The sequence below is a fragment of a genome, unplaced genomic scaffold (genome assembly GCF_019419815.1).
Source record: "Pyrus x bretschneideri cultivar Hongxiangsu unplaced genomic scaffold, Pyrus_bretschneideri_v1 Contig2, whole genome shotgun sequence".
Taxonomy (NCBI): domain Eukaryota; kingdom Viridiplantae; phylum Streptophyta; class Magnoliopsida; order Rosales; family Rosaceae; genus Pyrus; species Pyrus x bretschneideri.
In genome coordinates, this window is record NW_025999501.1 from 622,994 (window position 1) to 641,430 (window position 18,437).

At 31.6% G+C, this 18,437-nt stretch overlaps 1 protein-coding gene and 1 long non-coding RNA gene across 10 annotated transcripts; one reads left to right on the forward strand and one right to left on the reverse strand.

The window, feature by feature from the left end:
- The first annotated feature begins 3,371 nt into the window (after positions 1–3,371).
- Positions 3,372–6,743, forward strand: LOC125476618. Of its 9 annotated transcripts, none has more exons than XR_007257928.1 (9): positions 3,372–3,631; positions 3,783–3,850; positions 3,911–4,024; positions 4,117–4,247; positions 5,210–5,318; positions 5,422–5,491; positions 6,213–6,246; positions 6,355–6,427; positions 6,522–6,743. It is a non-coding gene; the product is annotated as an uncharacterized LOC125476618 (long non-coding RNA). The 9 variants fall into 9 exon arrangements; XR_007257926.1 differs by having other exon boundaries at positions 3,911–4,009; XR_007257925.1 differs by having other exon boundaries at positions 3,926–4,024.
- A 1,147-nt stretch (positions 6,744–7,890) lies between these two features.
- Positions 7,891–10,200, reverse strand: LOC103952048 (cyclin-D3-2-like). Its single transcript, XM_048582906.1, has one exon. The coding sequence runs from the start codon at positions 8,965–8,967 to the stop codon at positions 8,446–8,448; it is 522 nt and encodes a 173-aa protein (XP_048438863.1). The 5' UTR covers positions 8,968–10,200; the 3' UTR covers positions 7,891–8,445.
- Positions 10,201–18,437: the final 8,237 nt, after the last annotated feature.

Genomic DNA, 18,437 nt, shown 5'->3' on the forward strand with positions numbered 1-18,437 from the left:
TTATTCTAGCTAAAACCCTAAAACTTCATATAAAACTACATTTCCTTTTCCTTCAACAAAAAATAAATATTTAGATTTAAAGAGATATTGATAGTTTAATTAAAAATAATAGGGGTATAGAGAATAAGTTGGATGTAGAAAAAAGTTATATGGGTTCAAATAAAATTTCCTGAGAGTGTAGTGTCCTGCTTGCATTCAAATATCTTTTTCCATAGCCACTTAGTATTACGGTATAGTGATATTCATTTACACTTGTAACTTGTAAGTAAGAGGTCTTAGGTTTGATTCTCGCCAAATGCGAATTTGAACCACATTATTGCTAGCCCATTGTAAGGCTTAGCTCACCCCTAACCCCTTAGTGTAAATCATATTGTTTGTTAAAAATATATCTTTTTCCATAAATTTGGTAATTTAAATTATTTTTATAAAAAAATAAAAATAAAACCTCCATATAGGATACAAATCTTATTCACACAAACTTTATAATACTTGATGAACACACTTGAAGTTTTTCAAGAGGAGTGATTTTCATACTTCTTTTTTTAGCTTCTCAAACAATCTTATTTATTTATGGTCATTAAATTGAATAATTCATACAACATTAACAACCATAATTAAACAGAGATGTGTACAAAACAAAAAGAGTGTGTGAAAATTACTTTCCTTATTCAAACTTTTTTTCAAATGTATTTGGCTTATTCAATGTCACTATTTACAATTGTTAAAGAAAAAAATTCACCCTTTATAAAAAAGAAATGCAACTTTTTATTCTCACTCTCTCGCGTACTTTAAGGTTAGTCAACTTAGTTTATATCAATTATATAATACAATTCCATGTGAAAGATTGATTAGATCGGAAAGTCAAATGACTTATGATAGGGGTTTGAATGTATTGTCGTCCATTTATGTCACTCTAGCTAGCTAGTATATACTCCCTATCTTGAAAGAGTTGGTGGTGCCACTTGTTTTTGAGTCATGCCGCACATCAAGATATATGTTGGGGCTACTAGTCATCCATTACCATAAGCTTCTTTTGCCAACTTCATCAATTATGTCCGCACATTGTTCCAAGACTACTTGCTACGCCACAATAATGGGTTTGTTTCGTTCTTTGACATGATAGCATAAGTAACGTTTGTAGATATTAAACATTGGAAGTTAAAATTTATACATTATTTTTAGTCTTTCGCACACTTGAGAAGAAAAAATTATCTGTATTTTTATTATTTCGCTAAATTGTATCTTGAGATATACTTTGCCCTCCTCTAATGTTCTTTTATGTTTCTATTGATTTTTGGAGTACCAATCATTGTACTTCGTGGTGGTTTCTCCCTTTATGTAGTCAAGATCTAGTTGATTACTTAAAAAGGGAAAAATAAAATGAGATAAGACAAGTACTTAAACCAAACTTTGATTTGATGTTGTTTTAATAATTGAGAACAAGATGATTTTCTATTTGGTGTTTAGAGATAACAAGAAGCATCATGCTAAGTAGATACAAATGAATGGCCAAGTTGTTTAGTGCTCAATGTTTGCAGTTAATGGATTAGCAAAGGCCCAAGTATGATATATAGGGAGCATAGCGGACGGTAGGCATCCCACATTAACAATATTCTCTCTGTTATAAATAGGTAAAAGTTAGAGAGAAATTTTTACTAAGGACATAAGCGAAGCAGGTGCAAAATAGCACACTATAACTGTAACCCAAAAGTATTGCAGAGGAGGTGAGAGATACTGATATTATTTCTCTTACTTTCTTTCGCAGTGTACATTTAGATAGAACACAAAGTGCTCTATTTATAGAACAACTCCCGTAATTACAACCATCCAAATACAATGATGATACTTTTGAAAGTATCAAACACTATTCCTAAGTTTTTATTCCTTTGAGTGGGCATTCACCCACTAATTCTACAACACTCTCTCAATTATAAATTTTATAAATTGTCACTTAGTTTTACAATGTAGTGATATTATTTTACTTGTACATGAGATGTCTTAAATTCGAATCTCATAATTGGCAAGTTCGATGCCAATTTATTTCTCCCATCCTTGAATGTAAATGTATAGCATTGTATCGTAAATATTACAGTGTCAATTATGTTAGTTATTCTTCCTAGTCTCATGGCCTATTTATTTGGTCTTTTTATGTATGTAAAAATCCATTACCATTGGTCTCTCAACTCATCAAAATGTATAGTTATGGTCATTTTTGTCAACTCCATTAGAATTCTGTCAAAATAAATTATGTTGAAAATGCCATTGCTACAATTAGATTAAAGTTAAGGGACCACTCTCAAATTGGGTTAAAGTTGAGGGACCACTCTCAAATTGGGTTAAAGTTGAGGGACTATTTCTCCAGTTGAATTAAAGTTGGGGGACCATTGAAACAATTTTTCTTATTTGATTTTTCCTATTTGCCCCTTGATTTAGCCTCATGTACATGACACGTGACTCATTTTGATAGAAGTTCAATCGAAGTTGACGAAAAGACCATAGCTTCACGTTTTCATAAGTTGAGAGTTCAATGGTAATGAATTTTTAGTTGAGGGACAAATTCTCTAATTGGGTTAAAATTAAGGGACTATTGCTATAATTTATTAAAAAAAAATCAATAAATTTTTCTTTAGGTACATAAGAGGGCCCGTAGGTCCAATTCTTTTGGATTAACATCTTGCAAGTATTGGCGAGACTTGGCCCACAAAATTGCACTCTTTAGAACCCGACTGAATAAAAGGAAAACTCACATGAATGTTCCAAGGGTCAATGATCAAGTTGGAGGACACATAAAAGAGGCCAAAGCTTAGGTCGGTGCCCAGAAATTCGCAGTGAGACTTGCTATTCAAACTTTCACTCATTGAGATAGGAGAGACCAAATTTGGAGATTTAGAAACTAAACAAGAGAGTCGAAAGCTGAGAATTTGCAACATTTGACTCGGATGAATGTGATGATAACACATTTATAGTGAATCTGATACTTAGTTGTAGCTGACCCATTATAATAATGTAGATGGATTATCTTGTTAGAAAATTAATTTTGTAAATATTGTATGGCTTGTCCAAACACAAATGAACAATAAAGAGAGTAGCCCTAATCATTTCGTATCTCACTCCTATCATGTTGCCTAAGTATTCAATAATTTATTAGCCATATTATATATACTAAAACTCAGTTGATGAACACTATTCATTAACAGTGAAATGCCAGAAATGCCCTCGGTTTCTTACTTACTTCCCGTACTGTTTACGTTTTGCTACAGTATAAAGTCCATTTTGCCCTCCTTTGCCACGCGTGTACTTCGCGAACCGCAACGTTTTCTCTCTTCTGGATTCTTCTTTCCGTCTCTCTCTCTCTCTCTCTCTCACACACTCCCTTTTGTTTCTCTCAAACCTCTCTTTGCCTCGCTCGCTCTCCGATCTCCAGAGAACCTCTCTCTGCCTCGCTCTCCGATCTCCAGTTCTCTCTGTGTCTCCTTTCTTCCAGAAAACACTCAAGTTAGTGAAATTTGTTCGGATCTTTTTGTCGGGGGCTACAGATGGCAGCGCTCTCTTGCTGAAAAATAGTGGTCTCGATTTAAAGAAAATTTGAAGCCCATAAAAGATCGTGTTTACTGCTGCGGATTTGGTGTGGGTAATTCTCTGCTTTGAATGTTATGTGCTTGGGAGTGTAAATTTGGATTTGTAAATGGGTTTTTTGTTCAAATTTTTTGGTTGTGATTTTGGGGATTTTGTTTGTAGCTTCGGATTCTGGGTGATGATGGTTAATTTGGTTTTGCTTTCAGTTTCAGGAGATCGGGTTTTTCGAATTTATGACTTTTCTTTGAAGCCTGCGAAGACCTCTGTGTTTAAGGTGAGTGCTTTTAAAATTCCACGGTTTTGATTCGACTTGCAGGCTAAGGTGTGATTTTAGATATGAAATTTTCAGGCTTCAGATCCCTTTCCACCGTTACTACCACCAATTCACCCATACCTCGGCTTTCTTTCCACGATTCCTCAAAACGTTCATATCGTTACGTACACTCAAGTCCGATTCTATTTGAAAAGATCGATTTTTTTCCTTTTTTTTTTTTCAGCAAAAAGCACCATCTTTGTCTAAATTTTTTGAATTTTTCTCAGGAATTCTCGCCCATCGTTGAGATTTTCTGTATGGGTTTTGGTTCTTTTGGATTTGGAAGGAGATGGAGATCGGAGTTCGTTGCTATCATCTATTCAACTTAAATTTTTGGGGATTTGGTTTGAATTTCTGGGTAAGCAAGTGTCACCTTTGTTCAACTTAAATTTAGTTTTTTTTTTTTTTTTTCCTCAAATTTATTTGATGGCATGATTTTTTGATCCTTACTAAATAGTTGTTAAGAAATGTTGAAATTTTTAATAGTTCTGAATCTTCTGAATTTGTTTTTGTGTTTTACTATCATGTCTCATGCTTTCGAATATAATTGGGTAAATTTTCCCAAGAAATGGGTAATAAATGGAAAGCTCATAACATGTAATAGAAGAGAGTTATCAATGATGATAATAATATTTTACTATTAAGTACTTCAGTTGGACATCTCACAAGACATAAAAGCCCTGTAAGTTTTCTTCTTTTTCAAAGTGCATGTCTTTTTGGTGATTCTTTCAATGCTTGGACATCTGTTAATTTTGTGTGATATTGCTTTGGATGGTTGTTGGATTTGATTGGATTGCACACTTATTTAAAAATGGATAATCATTCTTCGAGTTAATGGCGGAATTGTAGGCTTGGCTTGATTTTGCCTTTTAATTTCCTCTGAAGTTGTAGGTTATAATTCAAATTATGGCTATCTTGAAGCATGTATAATTTTTGTTCTCTTTTATGAATTCAGAATAGGCGTGTGTGTGTGTGCGCGCGCATGTGTGATTAAAGCAATGATGTTTTTGTTTGAAATTTCGGAAGTGTTTGTTTTCCAGATTTTTAATCACTAATCTGTTAGAAGCCAAATGATTCATATGCAGACAAAATGTTTGGTGTGTAAACTTTAAAAGAATTCATTTTTATGAAAAAGACAAATAGGTAACTATAAGAACCTGCTTTGGTTATATTAACGGGGGAATGCAACTATAACAATTCATTAAATGCGATGATATAATCTAATAGTATGGATTCTTTTAAAGATTTTTTGCGATTATTTTACAGTAAGTATGTTGAGTAATTTTCTGGAGAGTAAACCTTTTAGATTTGAATATGCAGTAATTAATGCACTAGAAGGATTCCTCTTTCAATGGTGATTTGTCTTTTGGACATATTCATTGCAAGGACAAATGAGAAGTAATCAGAGGCTGTTGTACCTTACATTAAGGTTCATTCGTTGTGTTATATTTGGATTTTATTATATAATACTGTCTATGTATGGTTTTTGAAACGGTGCTCAAAATTATCCTGTGTTCTTTTTGTATATACAGAGTGAACAGTTCATTCTTTGCGAAGGACAAAACAGGAGACAAGGTTTTTTACTCCATATGGGACGGAGAGGTTAGTTTGATTGTGGTTACTTTTTTGGTTTAGTTGAATTGAAAATTGGTCATATTGAGTCGAATTTAATCATTTGCTTACATAGATTGAAATTAATGGTTCTATTAATGCTGATGACGGAAATCAAACCGAGTTCAAATTAAAACAATATGATAATTTTGGTTATGGTAAGAACTAAAAACTTAGTACCCTTTTTTTTTTTTTATCTTTTCCCTTTTTGGAATTAAGAAATTAGGTTACTTTCTATACCTTTTCTGTGACCGTTCACTGAAAATTTGTTAATTTTTTTAACATATATAAGGAAATATTTTTACTTTCTAGAATCCATTTCTAATGTTTAGAGTTTGAATGATTTTACATTGTCAAATAGTATATAAGTTTCCATGTTTAAGTGTGTCAGTGTGCTGTTGCACTACTTTAATTGGATGTGATAAAAGCTGACATGTTTTCGTCAAATTGAAGTTTTTAGTAATGAGTTTTTTCAATGCTGTTATTTTTTGAACATATAAAACGATATCGTTATGTTCATTACGGTGAGAATTGGGAACTTAAAACACTATTTTTTTAGCTTTTCCTTTTTTGAAGAAATTGAATTACTTTATTTATATATATATATATATATCTTTTCTTCATTCAATTAAGTATTACACCATTTAGTTTAAATTGCAAAGACAGATGTATGAACCGTATTTGATATAGAACGTTTACATTGCAACTTCAGCTACACAACTTTTGCTACCGCAATTGATCGACAGGTATATAACTTTCTATTTACACCCTACCAAACAATATTTTCTCCCATTTTTCAACCATCTTTTATCTAATATAAATTTGTCTTTTTCAATCTTTGTTATACATCTAAGATAGTGAGCCAAAACAAATCACAAAGGCAAACACACAACAGTTTGATGAGGTGCTGTAAAATTGCTGAAAAAGGTAACAATACAAAATCCTTATTTTCTTCACGGTATAATTCTACTGTCATATAAATTCATTTCATGTGTTTCAATATTTTTCTTTCCTTGCCTAGGCTGCTTCCTCAACAATCAACAGTACTGGAGAAAACCTTTTAGCGTTGCAGTAAACTACTTTTCTCATATTTTGTTATTCTAGATAATACAATACAACTTCTGCAACTTTTGGTGTGTCTGCTGCATATATAAAATCTTTCATATGTAAAAATCATCATTTCCTTTTCAATGTAAATAATATTAATCTTTTATCTCATAGTCTTTACATCTTTCAAACATAATATTTCTTACAATTTTTAATCCCGCAGCAACAGCGCGGGCACAACTTTCTAGTATTATCTATATACCAAAGCCCAGCAGAATGGCATTGTTCATCCTGCGAGAGAGCGCACTGTTTACCAACAGTGAATAGACTGAATTGCCCTTCAATTCCTTTGTTATCAGCCATTTTTTCTATTTTTTACACAACTAAAAGACACCTTTGTCCTTCTAGCCCATGCGTTCGTCTTCCGTTTTCCTTTTCCTTCGGTGTCGTTCTCCATTTTTCCTTCTCCACACAGTGGAATGACATCCATTCTGTCCACGCGTCGATCATCGTCGAAAAGGGCTCTGCTTCAACTCCTTCTCGACTTTTCCTTTGACTCTCCTTCACTTTGTGGTCTTCTCTCATCTTTCACTCTTTCTCGTGCTTTCCTTCTCTACTGAAGAAGTCCTGATTTTTCATCTTCCCATTCTTTTCCCTCATTCGTACCCATGCGTCTATTCGCTTCTAGCGATGTCGACACGTTAGTCTGATTCCGAGAGCTCCACCCTTCCTTTTCGTTTTTGGTGGGGAAGGTGCTCGAAGGCTCTTCCATTTTCTTCCGTTGCTTTTCCCTTTCTCCTCCTCTCTGTTTCTGTGCTTTTCTCCCTGCGTCAATCCTTCGTGTTTCCCTGCTTCTCTCTCTGCGTCGATCGTTTGTCGTATGAAGAGTTTCTTTTTCCGGCTGATTGCACTGTTTAGGGTGGTTTCTCTGCATATTTTTTTTGTCTTTTCTTTGATTGGGAAGAAAATTTGCAGATCAATCGCTGTAAAATTAAAGTCTTTGCGTTTTGCACTGATTGTTTACTTTTTTTTTTTTTTTTTGGTGTTTTCAGTGTGGTTGTTTGATCTGATTGGGTTTTTTTTTTGTTTTAGGAAAATTGGTGTGCGAATTTTAGGGTTTTTGTGTACAACCTTGCAAACCCCTTCTGATTAAGGTCTGTGAGTTTTTTCTTCAAATCTTTTCTTCTTGGTTTTTTCGATGATTTGTGTGTGGCTGTTCCATCTTATTCGAATTTTCGTTTTAGGAAATATTGGTCTTCGAGATTTAGGGTTTTCGTCTAGATCGATTGCTCAATCGATGTAAAATTAAAGTCCTCTGTTTTTTTTTTCTCTCAAAAACTCTGTTTTACTGTGTTATTTCTGTTGCAGGTGGCGGTGTTTACTTGGTTTTGTTCTCTGGACTCAGAAATTGAATAGTTTTTTTTTTTTTTTAGTGGTTTCGTGCCATCTTGAACTCCAAGTGGAAAGCCCAGGGACCAGAAAATGGACAATCACAATTATATTTGGTTTTTACTGTTTCTTTTTTAACTCATTTTAATTAATTAATTTTTTCACCAATTAATTTGAAATATGTGGTGAAATGATCATATATAATTGGCCAAATCGGATAAATGATCCTTGTCATCATAAGGTATTCGGAAAATAATTCTTGTGCTAAAAAACCTCGGATTTAAACTCTTGTGATATACTCCGTTAACAAATTTAATCCAAAACAAATTTAGTCCAAAAGTGATTTTTCCGTTATCAAAGTATGAATTTGGGGTCACTAGATTCATCTGCCACCCGAGAGTTGATAGCACCAAAAGCTACATTCCGAAAACATACTTTGTTTCCTCCACCTAATCACAATCATGAGAAATCCAATAAACACAACAGTACAACAATTTCACAAACACAAATTACAAATGGAAATTTACACATGCTTGCAAATTTAAGAGAAGGGGCACATGGGTCTCTTCCACTTTGGCGGCCAAAAAGAAGCAGGCGACGACGACTAGCTGACTTATCCACGGCTTGTCCCTTTGAAACAGCCGGCTGGCAATGAACCTATCAAAGTAGTTCACAGCCAGAATGACGGTCAAAGAAGAGAAGCCATAGTGTGCCTTTACACTTAGAATCCACTCAACCACCTCCTTCCGAGCCGCCATCAAAGACCCATCTGAGATTTCTCCATTGAAACACACATGGGTTTGTTCCTCTTTGGAGATTAGAGAGGAAAGTTCATCATTTTCCCAGAACATATCACTTTCTAGGAAAATCAAAGGGAAAGATTGCTTTTTTGAAAACCCATCACAGTTCTTGCTCTCCTCCTCGCTACCATTGTCTCCCAAATCTTCCTCAAATCCTTCTTCGTAGAATAATAAAGGATTGAATGCCATTGGAGGGTTTTGGAGCTCTTGGGGTTCTTCTTGCAGAGCCATCTTCTTCGGAGAAGAAGAAAAGAAAAGCTTTGGTCATTACATAAAAAGAATAAGGGAGAGAGAAAAGGTTGAGCTCATGCCCATATCCATCTCCGAGTCTGTTGTTTTCTCTCTTTTACTATTTTAGGACAGAGAGCCTAAAAAATCACCTTTTTAACAGATAGTTAACGGAAAAATAATTTCTAGACTAAATTTGTTAACAGAGTATATTATAAGAGTTTAAATCCGAGTTTTTTTTAGCACAAGGACTATCTTTTGAATAGCCTATGATCACATGCATCATTTATCCAATTTGGCATATATAATTAAGTTCATTAGTTTGCTATTTTTTTTTTTTGGGTGTGTTTTAGCAGGTGGATCGGATTTGAAGTATTTTTAGGGTGGGTAAAATGGTTGAGCTGAGTTGCGAAAATTCCTAAGGTAAAGTTCTTCTGCCTTAGGCACACAACTTCATTTTTACAAGTATTTTTTTTGGGGTTTTTTGATATGGGTCCAAAGTAACTAAAAATTGGATCTATTTCAAAAATCAAAAGTCACTAAAAATTGGACCTATTTCAAAATTTTCCTTTTTTTTTGTACTGCTGTCAAGAGTCGATCAGTTTTTAGGCACACAAGTGATCATATGGATTAGAATTTGATGAAATTACACCGATTCAAATGATATTGATCAAAAGAATGTGTTAGAAATTGAAAATTACAATAGTTACAGAGGTTTTCGAATCAATTTTTTTTATTTTTTATTTGCAGTTCAAGCTATTGATTAGTTGATGTGGAATGAGGTTTTGGTTGATTACTTATGTGCATAATACTTATTAGTCTTTTTTCCTATGTAGCTACAAACTTATCAATTTGATGTCACTATTCATGAACAGTGAATGCATTGCAAGAAATAAATGACAACTATTTGTTTAATCCTTGGTATAATATATTCCACCATAACATGTTAACAATTGTTTTAAACCAACATGATCTTACCCCATTTCCAAACCAAATTAAAAAGTATGGATCAACTCACATGTTAAAAAAATTATAAATTTAAAGAACTAAATTTAACAACCATTGCCTGTTTAGTTTAACACAGATTTCCTCCGTTTGATTGCCAAAAAAATGTTCAGAAATAAAACAACTTAATTTCCGTGCTATTGTTGTGATGGATGCTTATTTTAACTAGCTTTTAAGTTTATAACTTATGAATTTAAGATCTTCAATTTTAATATTTAAACATTAATGTTTTTTTTTTAGTGCAGTGATTAAAGAAGAGTACAAGAAACGTTCTGTTTATTCCTCCAGAAAAGATTAAGAAAGGTGAGTTGATCATAGGATTTAAATTTTAACAATTCAACTTTAAATGCTGGCATATGATGGTACATTGAAGATGGTATTTCAACTTTGAGTTTTAACTCTTTACTGTTATTTTTTTTATTTGGTCCTTGGCATGCCATCATACATAATAACATAACTTAGTATTTTCCAAAAGATTTAAACATGTAAACTAACTTAACATTTACATTTTTCGTTTACAGTTGGTGGTCACAAATCAACTGACTCAACTTTATATCAACATTGGAGAATGCCTTACAAGTGTAAATCATCTTTTTTTATTCTATTTTATACAATGAATTAAGTTATGAAGTTTATATATTTTGAAACCGTGTTCGTCACTGGAAGTTACGCAGCTATGTAGAGGGTCACATAGTGGAACTTGGATTTCAAAGATCACAGTGAACAGGGTGATAGGTGTATTTCCTCATTTTTACCATTTTAGAACTTATATTAGCGATAAATTAATTCGAATCATGTAGCATGAACTTAAAGCTCTGTGTGGGAAAGTGGGCTCTTTACCCCAAAGGTGCTTGCTTTTGGTAATATTTGGAATTGTGCTTCTAAGCTGTTTTTCAAGCTTTTGGCCATACTAAATGGAGCTAAGTCGAACAGCTCTTCAGTTGCATTGTAGTTGCTTTCCTAAATTGATTGTTCATTTGTTGAAAAATTTTTAAGGGCGAAAATTATGTTTCAAATTAGATTTAGATATGAATATTACACATTCAAGGTGTTGAATTCATCTTTGTTTTGGTGTATTGCGGTTTTGAATGTCATTTAGTGCAGTATAGCCTTAACTTAAATGTGGTTCTGTATATCTTAAGTACTCATTTGGATTTTGAGCAGTAGGACAGAGTTTAGCACGTATTTGAGGAAATGCAAAGAACTTTTTTTTGAAATGGCTTGAGTTTGAGATTCTCAGAAGGAAGCTCCTATAAGTTTTTGGTTTTTTGTGTTGATTCGAACAAAATCGGTTTTTATATTTATTAATTTTTGTTGTGTGAGTTGTATTTATTGGGCTTTATGTTTTTTTGAAACACCAGGTGGTTTGGAGACGTTTGAAATCGTAAGAAGACCCAAAGATTTCAGCCAGGTTTGAATCAAAGCACCAAATGAATTCTTCTTCCAGGTTATGATTAAATGTGCCCAACTTTTTTAGTTGTATAAAGACTTGGGTAGATAGGAATTTGCTTTTAGTTATGTGTTTCACTAATTCTTTGGTAATAGATAAATCTTTGTGAACAGTCTTTTGCTTCTATCAATACCCATGGTAAGTTCTTATAATTTACTTTTAACAGTCAGGTCATTTGTGACCAAATGTTCTTTTTCGACTTATGCTTCGTTTACTCTTCTTTTGCAGCCTATTTTTTCACACATTTAGTCTTCAGTAGATGGGCTAAGGAATTTCCACGTGGCATTGTATCAAATTATCATTGATCGTAGGGTATGGCATTGTAAGATCGTCTTCTGTTCACTTTGATCAAATTATTTGTCAGCTATTTTAGTTTTTTTATAATTATGACATTATTTCTTATTTGGCCTCAAAATTAGTGGACTTAAACTTTGTTTATTATCTTTGCAGTACGAAGAAGACCTTAATAATGTAATAAGAGATTACAATATTAACTTGACAGTAAATGATCCGTTCTTTTTTTGGTTGCAATGTCCATACTTTAGTGTAATTTGTACCTTATGTTTTACCTTTGTTTTTAAATTAAAATTCCTTAATTTGGTTTTGGTTTGTTCCATAATACATGTGTAAAGATGACCATGTTGTACATTACATATTTTGGGAATTAGACTAAGCAATTTGATCAATTAGAGTAAATATATTTTAGCTTTTCTTACGTCTTAACTGTCAAGATATAAACGTGGGTTTGTGTTTGCTCAGTTTTCGTGGTGAGATGGAATAAATTGGTGAAACGTAGAGTGGTTTATTTGCAGAAAAGTTTGACCTTTGAATTGGAGCTATAGTGTTCGTTCCTATTGCTAGATTGGCAGGTAAGCACTCAACCCAATCTTTGTTTTTCAAGTTTCTAATATCTTACTTTTTTGAATCGAAATATCTAAATAATAAGAAATTCGCTCTTGACAGTGATATATATTGTATATGTTATATGTTAATGTTGGTTTCGTGCTGCAAATATGGTAGGCACATTGGTGTGTAAAATTGAAAACGCAGTAACATATGGTATAGGAAATTCAAACGAATTTGTAAAGATTTTCTTTTATTGTTTTCTGTTGTTTTCCACTATAAAATAAAACTCCTTTATAACCATGGTTCATCATTTGGAACAATTCTCAGTTTTTACATGTATTGCCGAATTCTCTAACAAACTCCACAACAACTTTTGGCTCAGTAATGTTCACAGTTGTCTTCATCCGAAACGAGTCAATCAACTGTATATACCATCATCGTCAATCAATGAGAACTTCAGCATGTACTTCAAATCTAGATCAAAGCTAGATTAACCTCTCATATGGTGTGTAAATTCAATTTACAAAGAAAGCAATCAATGCTTTTTTTTTATTTTTTTTGTTGCCAATTGTCATTTTTGAAGGCTATGACAGTTTATGCCATCATCCAGTGTTGCTATTGGAGAAGATTGCCGATCAAAATCATAGGTACCTTGCAGTTCTCTTTGAAGTATATTATTAAATTTATTTAAAAACTACAAAAATTACCCAATCTCTTTACCAATTATAAAAATCGTTCTTCTTTAACGTTCTTATTTATTTGTACTAACAGATTCTATTTTCTCAGATCATAACAGAGAAGCATGTACATCATCACAAATAAAGCAAAAAAATTGTGAACTGACAGTCAATATAACTTTCAGGCACAAATTATTATGTGTATAAATACAATTGTAAATAATACACCTAATATAAATGCACATATGTTTTACACATTTTTTTAAGCCCGCGGCAACGTGCGAGCACTATTACTAGTATACTGCTATTTGCTACACATAATGGTGTAATACAGGAAAGACTAGAGAATGAAGACTCACATCGCAAAACAAAGTCGCATTTAAATTTTTAGTATCTTTACAATTCATTGCTTCTTTTTCGTACATTATAATATGAACGTTACACCTACAAATGTGCATCTTTAAACCTACATATAAGTTATATTGTGTAACATTAGGCTAAATTTGCTAATAACTTTATAATAATTTTTTTTCTTCAAAGAAACGATATTATTTACAGTAAGGGGTGGAGGTGGGGTTAGCCTCATAATGAGTTATGAATAATGTGGTTCAAATTCGTCTTTGTAAGAATCAAACCAAAAACCTCTTGTTTAATAATATTATATTCAAAAAAAATTCTGAAAGAAAATTTTAAACAGCAGGGTTGATCTAGTGAGTACTAATTTACATCATTGTGATTAATTAAATGGAGCAATTAGAACTCCCTACATTTTTTCTAACTTGTTTAGACTAAACATCTTTTTATAAAATTTGATTAATTAAGATGCTTTCTTAGCATTTTTCTATTAATTTAATACTATCCACTTAAGCTAACCTCCAACTAATTTTCTACAACCTAGGAATTTTAAATTCAAAAGTTTTTCTATTAAGAATATTAATTTCATTATTCCTCATTATCACTTAAAAAAAGAAACTTTTTATTTTTGTTATTATACTTAATTAGTTTCTTCCTACATTAAAAAGAGTTATTAATCTTTACTAATTAATAAAACACTCACTGTCAACCAAAATCTTATGAAATTACTAGTTTAATCCTCTATTTAAAATAGAACATGAATAAGAAATATGGGGCAGAATGTAATTTCACACAATCAAATTTTTTTTTTCAAAGCCTCACCTACATGTAATCTTAACATATTTCTAATTAAAAAAAAAAAAAAAAACTTCCCACTCCCACATTCTCTATCACTCTCTTCCTCTCTCCATCTATTTCAAAAACCAAAAAAAAAAAAAAAAAAAAAAAATTCTCACACACTTTGTGTTTGCCCATATGCTAGTACTTTCATAAGAAAACTTTTATTAATTTGTTAATTTTTCCTTATAGTTATGTAAAAAATATATTTAAAACTTATGGTACATTTCAAATTAAACGTTCTAACTTTTGGGACATTTACATTCTAAATGTACCAAAAAACAAAATGTACCAAAAAAAATCAAATGTATCAATATTATAGGTAATCAAACGTACAATATTATAGGTAAAATTGAACCCCTAATAAAATGAAATTAAATCACCAAAATTGTAGGAAAAATGCTTTAATCAAATACTTAAAAGGAACATATGTTTAATCAATGAAGCAAAAAATGAGGCGCTTATATCAAAACGCCCCTTAATTAATTAACTTGGGTTCAATTAGCAGTACTCTATCACATTTGATTCAAAACTAAAGCAACTATTCAACGTGTTTATTTAATGGTTGCCTTGGTCCAGTTTGGCACGCTAAATCAGAAAAAGTTTATGGCAGAAATAGGTGTTTTATAGTTATCGTCTAAGTGTTAATTTTTATGACGTAGTGAATGTGAGATTTGTTTTATGAGCCAGGCTTATAAAAGTTTTACTCGTATAACTTAGCAAATGAAATATGCATTTTATGAACCGGGCGTATAAAGGTTTTCTCCATAAGGTAGTAAATGTGAGGCACTCGATTCATGAACCATGAATTTCATAACTGCATCACCTTTGAATTTCCTACACTAGTTCTACCATCAACATGACTGGACTTCTCAATTAATTTATGTCGGGTTTGTTTGAAAGTGTTTTTAGAATGACATAAAACTTTAGAGAAAATGATTTTGAGTTCCAAAAACACTTCAAATACTTCTTGCAAGAAGCACCAGTTATGTGCTTATTGTAGGAAACACTTCATTGCTTTGGCAGGATTCATTTGCAAAACATTTTCATCAAAATCACTTTCAGCAATTCTCAAAGTAGTTCAAACGAGGTCTCCCTATCCTTACCCTTCATTATCAGCTCATGTTGAAATCTCATTAAGCACTCGGGTGAGCAGCTAGGGTTCACCCACCCCTAATAAGTGGATAGCAAATCACAAACAATTCTCAGATTCATTTAAGACCATCTCTAAAGGAGATGTCAAATATATCACATAGGCATATATCACATAGGCATATAGACCTGGCATTCGTGTCGTGTTTCTTGTGTTCGTGTCGTTTTCGTGTCATACCCGATAGCTTAACGAGTCGTGTCGTGTAATACCTGTTAAAGTAAACGGGTAATATGACCCGACCCGAAATCAACCCGTTAATATTACCAGGTAATATGACCCGACCCGTTACCCGTTAAGAAAATTATATTTTAAATCAATAAAAATGAAAAGAAAAACATAATTTGACCCAAAAAAAATGTAAAACATAATACTAAATTAGTATATACATACTAAATTTCGGAGTTGACCCCTTAATGAAAGTTGTAAAGCTTTTCATTACGAGTGATTACATTTTTCACACTTATTATTATTAATTTTTCACTCAAATAAATAACATTGTTCATGAAATTTGGAGGGTTTTAAAAATCTACACTTAGTTATACTTTCATCAAGTATAACATAAGATTTTATTGTATCCACTAGTGTAAATATTTTAAATTGAAGATCGAATTCATTCATTGTATTCATATAGGATCAATGAGTGTAGCTGTAAAAACTCATCAAAATCGGAGTTAAAATAACCGTTAAATCGTAATTTTTCGTTTATAACTGTCAAAAAGTTTTGTCTTATTACTTAATCTCTGAATGTTTGTTTTTTTTGCAATTTTTGGCGTATGCAATCTCGAAGCATATATAAACAAGTTTGACGGTTGGATTGTTGAAATTAATTTCGTAGGATGCATATCCTATCAAAAACGATAGATTCACTAACACTTAAGAGTTTATTTATACTTTCATCAAGTATAACATAAGATTTTGTGGTATCCATTAGTGTAAATATTTTAAATTGAAGATCGAATTCATTCATTGTATTCATTTAAGGTCAAGGAATATAGCTGTAACAATCATCAAAATCGCAATTACAATAACCATTAAATCGTGATTTTTCGTTTATAACCATCGAAAAGTTTTGTCTTATTACTTGATCTCTGAATGTTTCTTTTTGCAATTTTTGGCGTACGCGATCTTGAAGCATATATAAACAAGTTTGACGGTTGGATCGTTAAAATTAGTTTCGTAGGATGTGTATCACATCAAAACGATAGATTCACTAACACTTAAGAGTTTATTTATACTTTCATCAAGTATAACATAAGATTTTGTGGTATCCACTAGTGTAAATATTTTAAATTGAAGATTGAATTCATTCATTGAATTTGTTTAGGGTCAAGGAGTGTAGCTGTAATAAAACATCAAAATTGGAGTTAAAATAACCGTTAAATCGTGATTTTTTATGTATAACCGTCGAAAAGTTTTGTCTTATTACTTGATCTTTGAATGTTTTTTTTTGCAATTTTTGGCGTATGCGATCTTGAAGCATATATAAACAAGTTTGATGGTTGGATCGTTGAAATTAGTTTCGTAGGATGCGTATCCCATCAAAACGATAGATTCTCTAACACTTAAGAGTTTATTTATACTTTCATTAAGTATAACATAAGATTTTGTGGTATCCACTAGTGTAAATATTTTAAATTGAATCGAATTCATTCATTGTATTCATTTAGGGTCAATGAGTGTAGCTGTAAAAAATCATCAAAATCGGAGTTATAATAACCGTTAAATCATGATTTTTCGTTTATAACCGTCGAAAAGTTTTGTCTCATTACTTGATCTCTGAATGTTTTTGTTTTGCAATTTTTGGCGTATACAATCTCGAAGCATATATAAACAAGTTTGACAGTTGGATCGTTGAAATTAGTTTCTAAGATGCGTATCACATCAAAACGATAGATTCACTAACACTTAAGAGTTTATTTATACTTTCATCAAGTATAACATAAGATTTTATGGTATCCACTAGTGTAAATATTTTAAATTAAAGATTGAATTCATTCATTGTATTTGTTTAGGGTCAGGGAGTGTAGCTGTAAAAAAACATCAAAATCAGAGTTGAAATAACCTTTAAATCGTGATTTTTCATGTATAACCGTCGAAAAGTTTTGTCCTATTACTTGATCTCTGAATGTTTTTTTTTTTTGCAATTTTTGGCGTATGCGATCTTAAAGGATATATAAACAAGTTTGATGGTTGGATCGTTGAAATTAGTTTCACAGGATGCGTATCCCATCAAAACGATAGATTCTCTAACACTTAAGAGTTTATTTATATTTTCATTAAGTATAACATAAGATTTTGTGGTATCCACTAGTGTAAATATTTTAAATTGAATATCGAATTCATTCATTGTATTTATTTAGGGTCAAGGAGTGTAGCTGTAAAAAATCATCAAAATCGGAGTTAAAATAACCGTTAAATCGTGATTTTTCGTTTATAACCGTTGAAAAGTTTTGTATCTCTGAATGTTTGTTTTTTTGCAATTTTTGGAGTATGCGATCTCGAAGCATGTATAAACAAGTTTGACGGTTGGATTGTTGAAATTAGTTTTGTAGGATACGTATCCCGTCAAAACGATAAATTCACTAACATTTAAGAGTTTATTCATACTTTCATCATTTTGAAGGGATACGCATTGATGTTATACTTAATGAAAATATAAATAAACTTTAAGTGTTAGTGAATCTTATCGTTTTGATGACTTGGAATAAATATATGAATTATTTATATATTTTAAGTGTTAATTAGACTATGTTTCAATTAGTATGTGATGATATTTAATAATAAAATTACATTTATGTTTCTTATTACGTATTTTATTTTTATTCAAGTTAAAATGTTATAAGAGATAAAAAAAAAAAAAGCTAGTTATTTTTTTTTTTGGGTTAAACATTAGGCGGGAAATGGATGGATATAGGTTGCAAAATTTCCCAAACATTAGGTGGGAAATGGATGAAACTCTTGAAATATTAGGCGGGAAATTAATTATTATAATTTTTTTATGTTTTTGGTATTTTTAAATTACTTGATATTTTTATTTTTAATGTGTTTTATGATTTTTAATCTCAATCTTTGCCTATAATATACTACAAAAATAAATAAATAAAACTTAAATTTTAAAATTTATATAGAATAATAATAGAATAATAATTAA

Excerpts from the sequence above, each read along its gene's own strand:
- LOC103952048 (XM_048582906.1), bottom strand. The coding sequence starts at position 8,967 with ATGGCTCTGCAAGAAGAACCCCAAGAGCTCCAAAACCCTCCAATGGCA.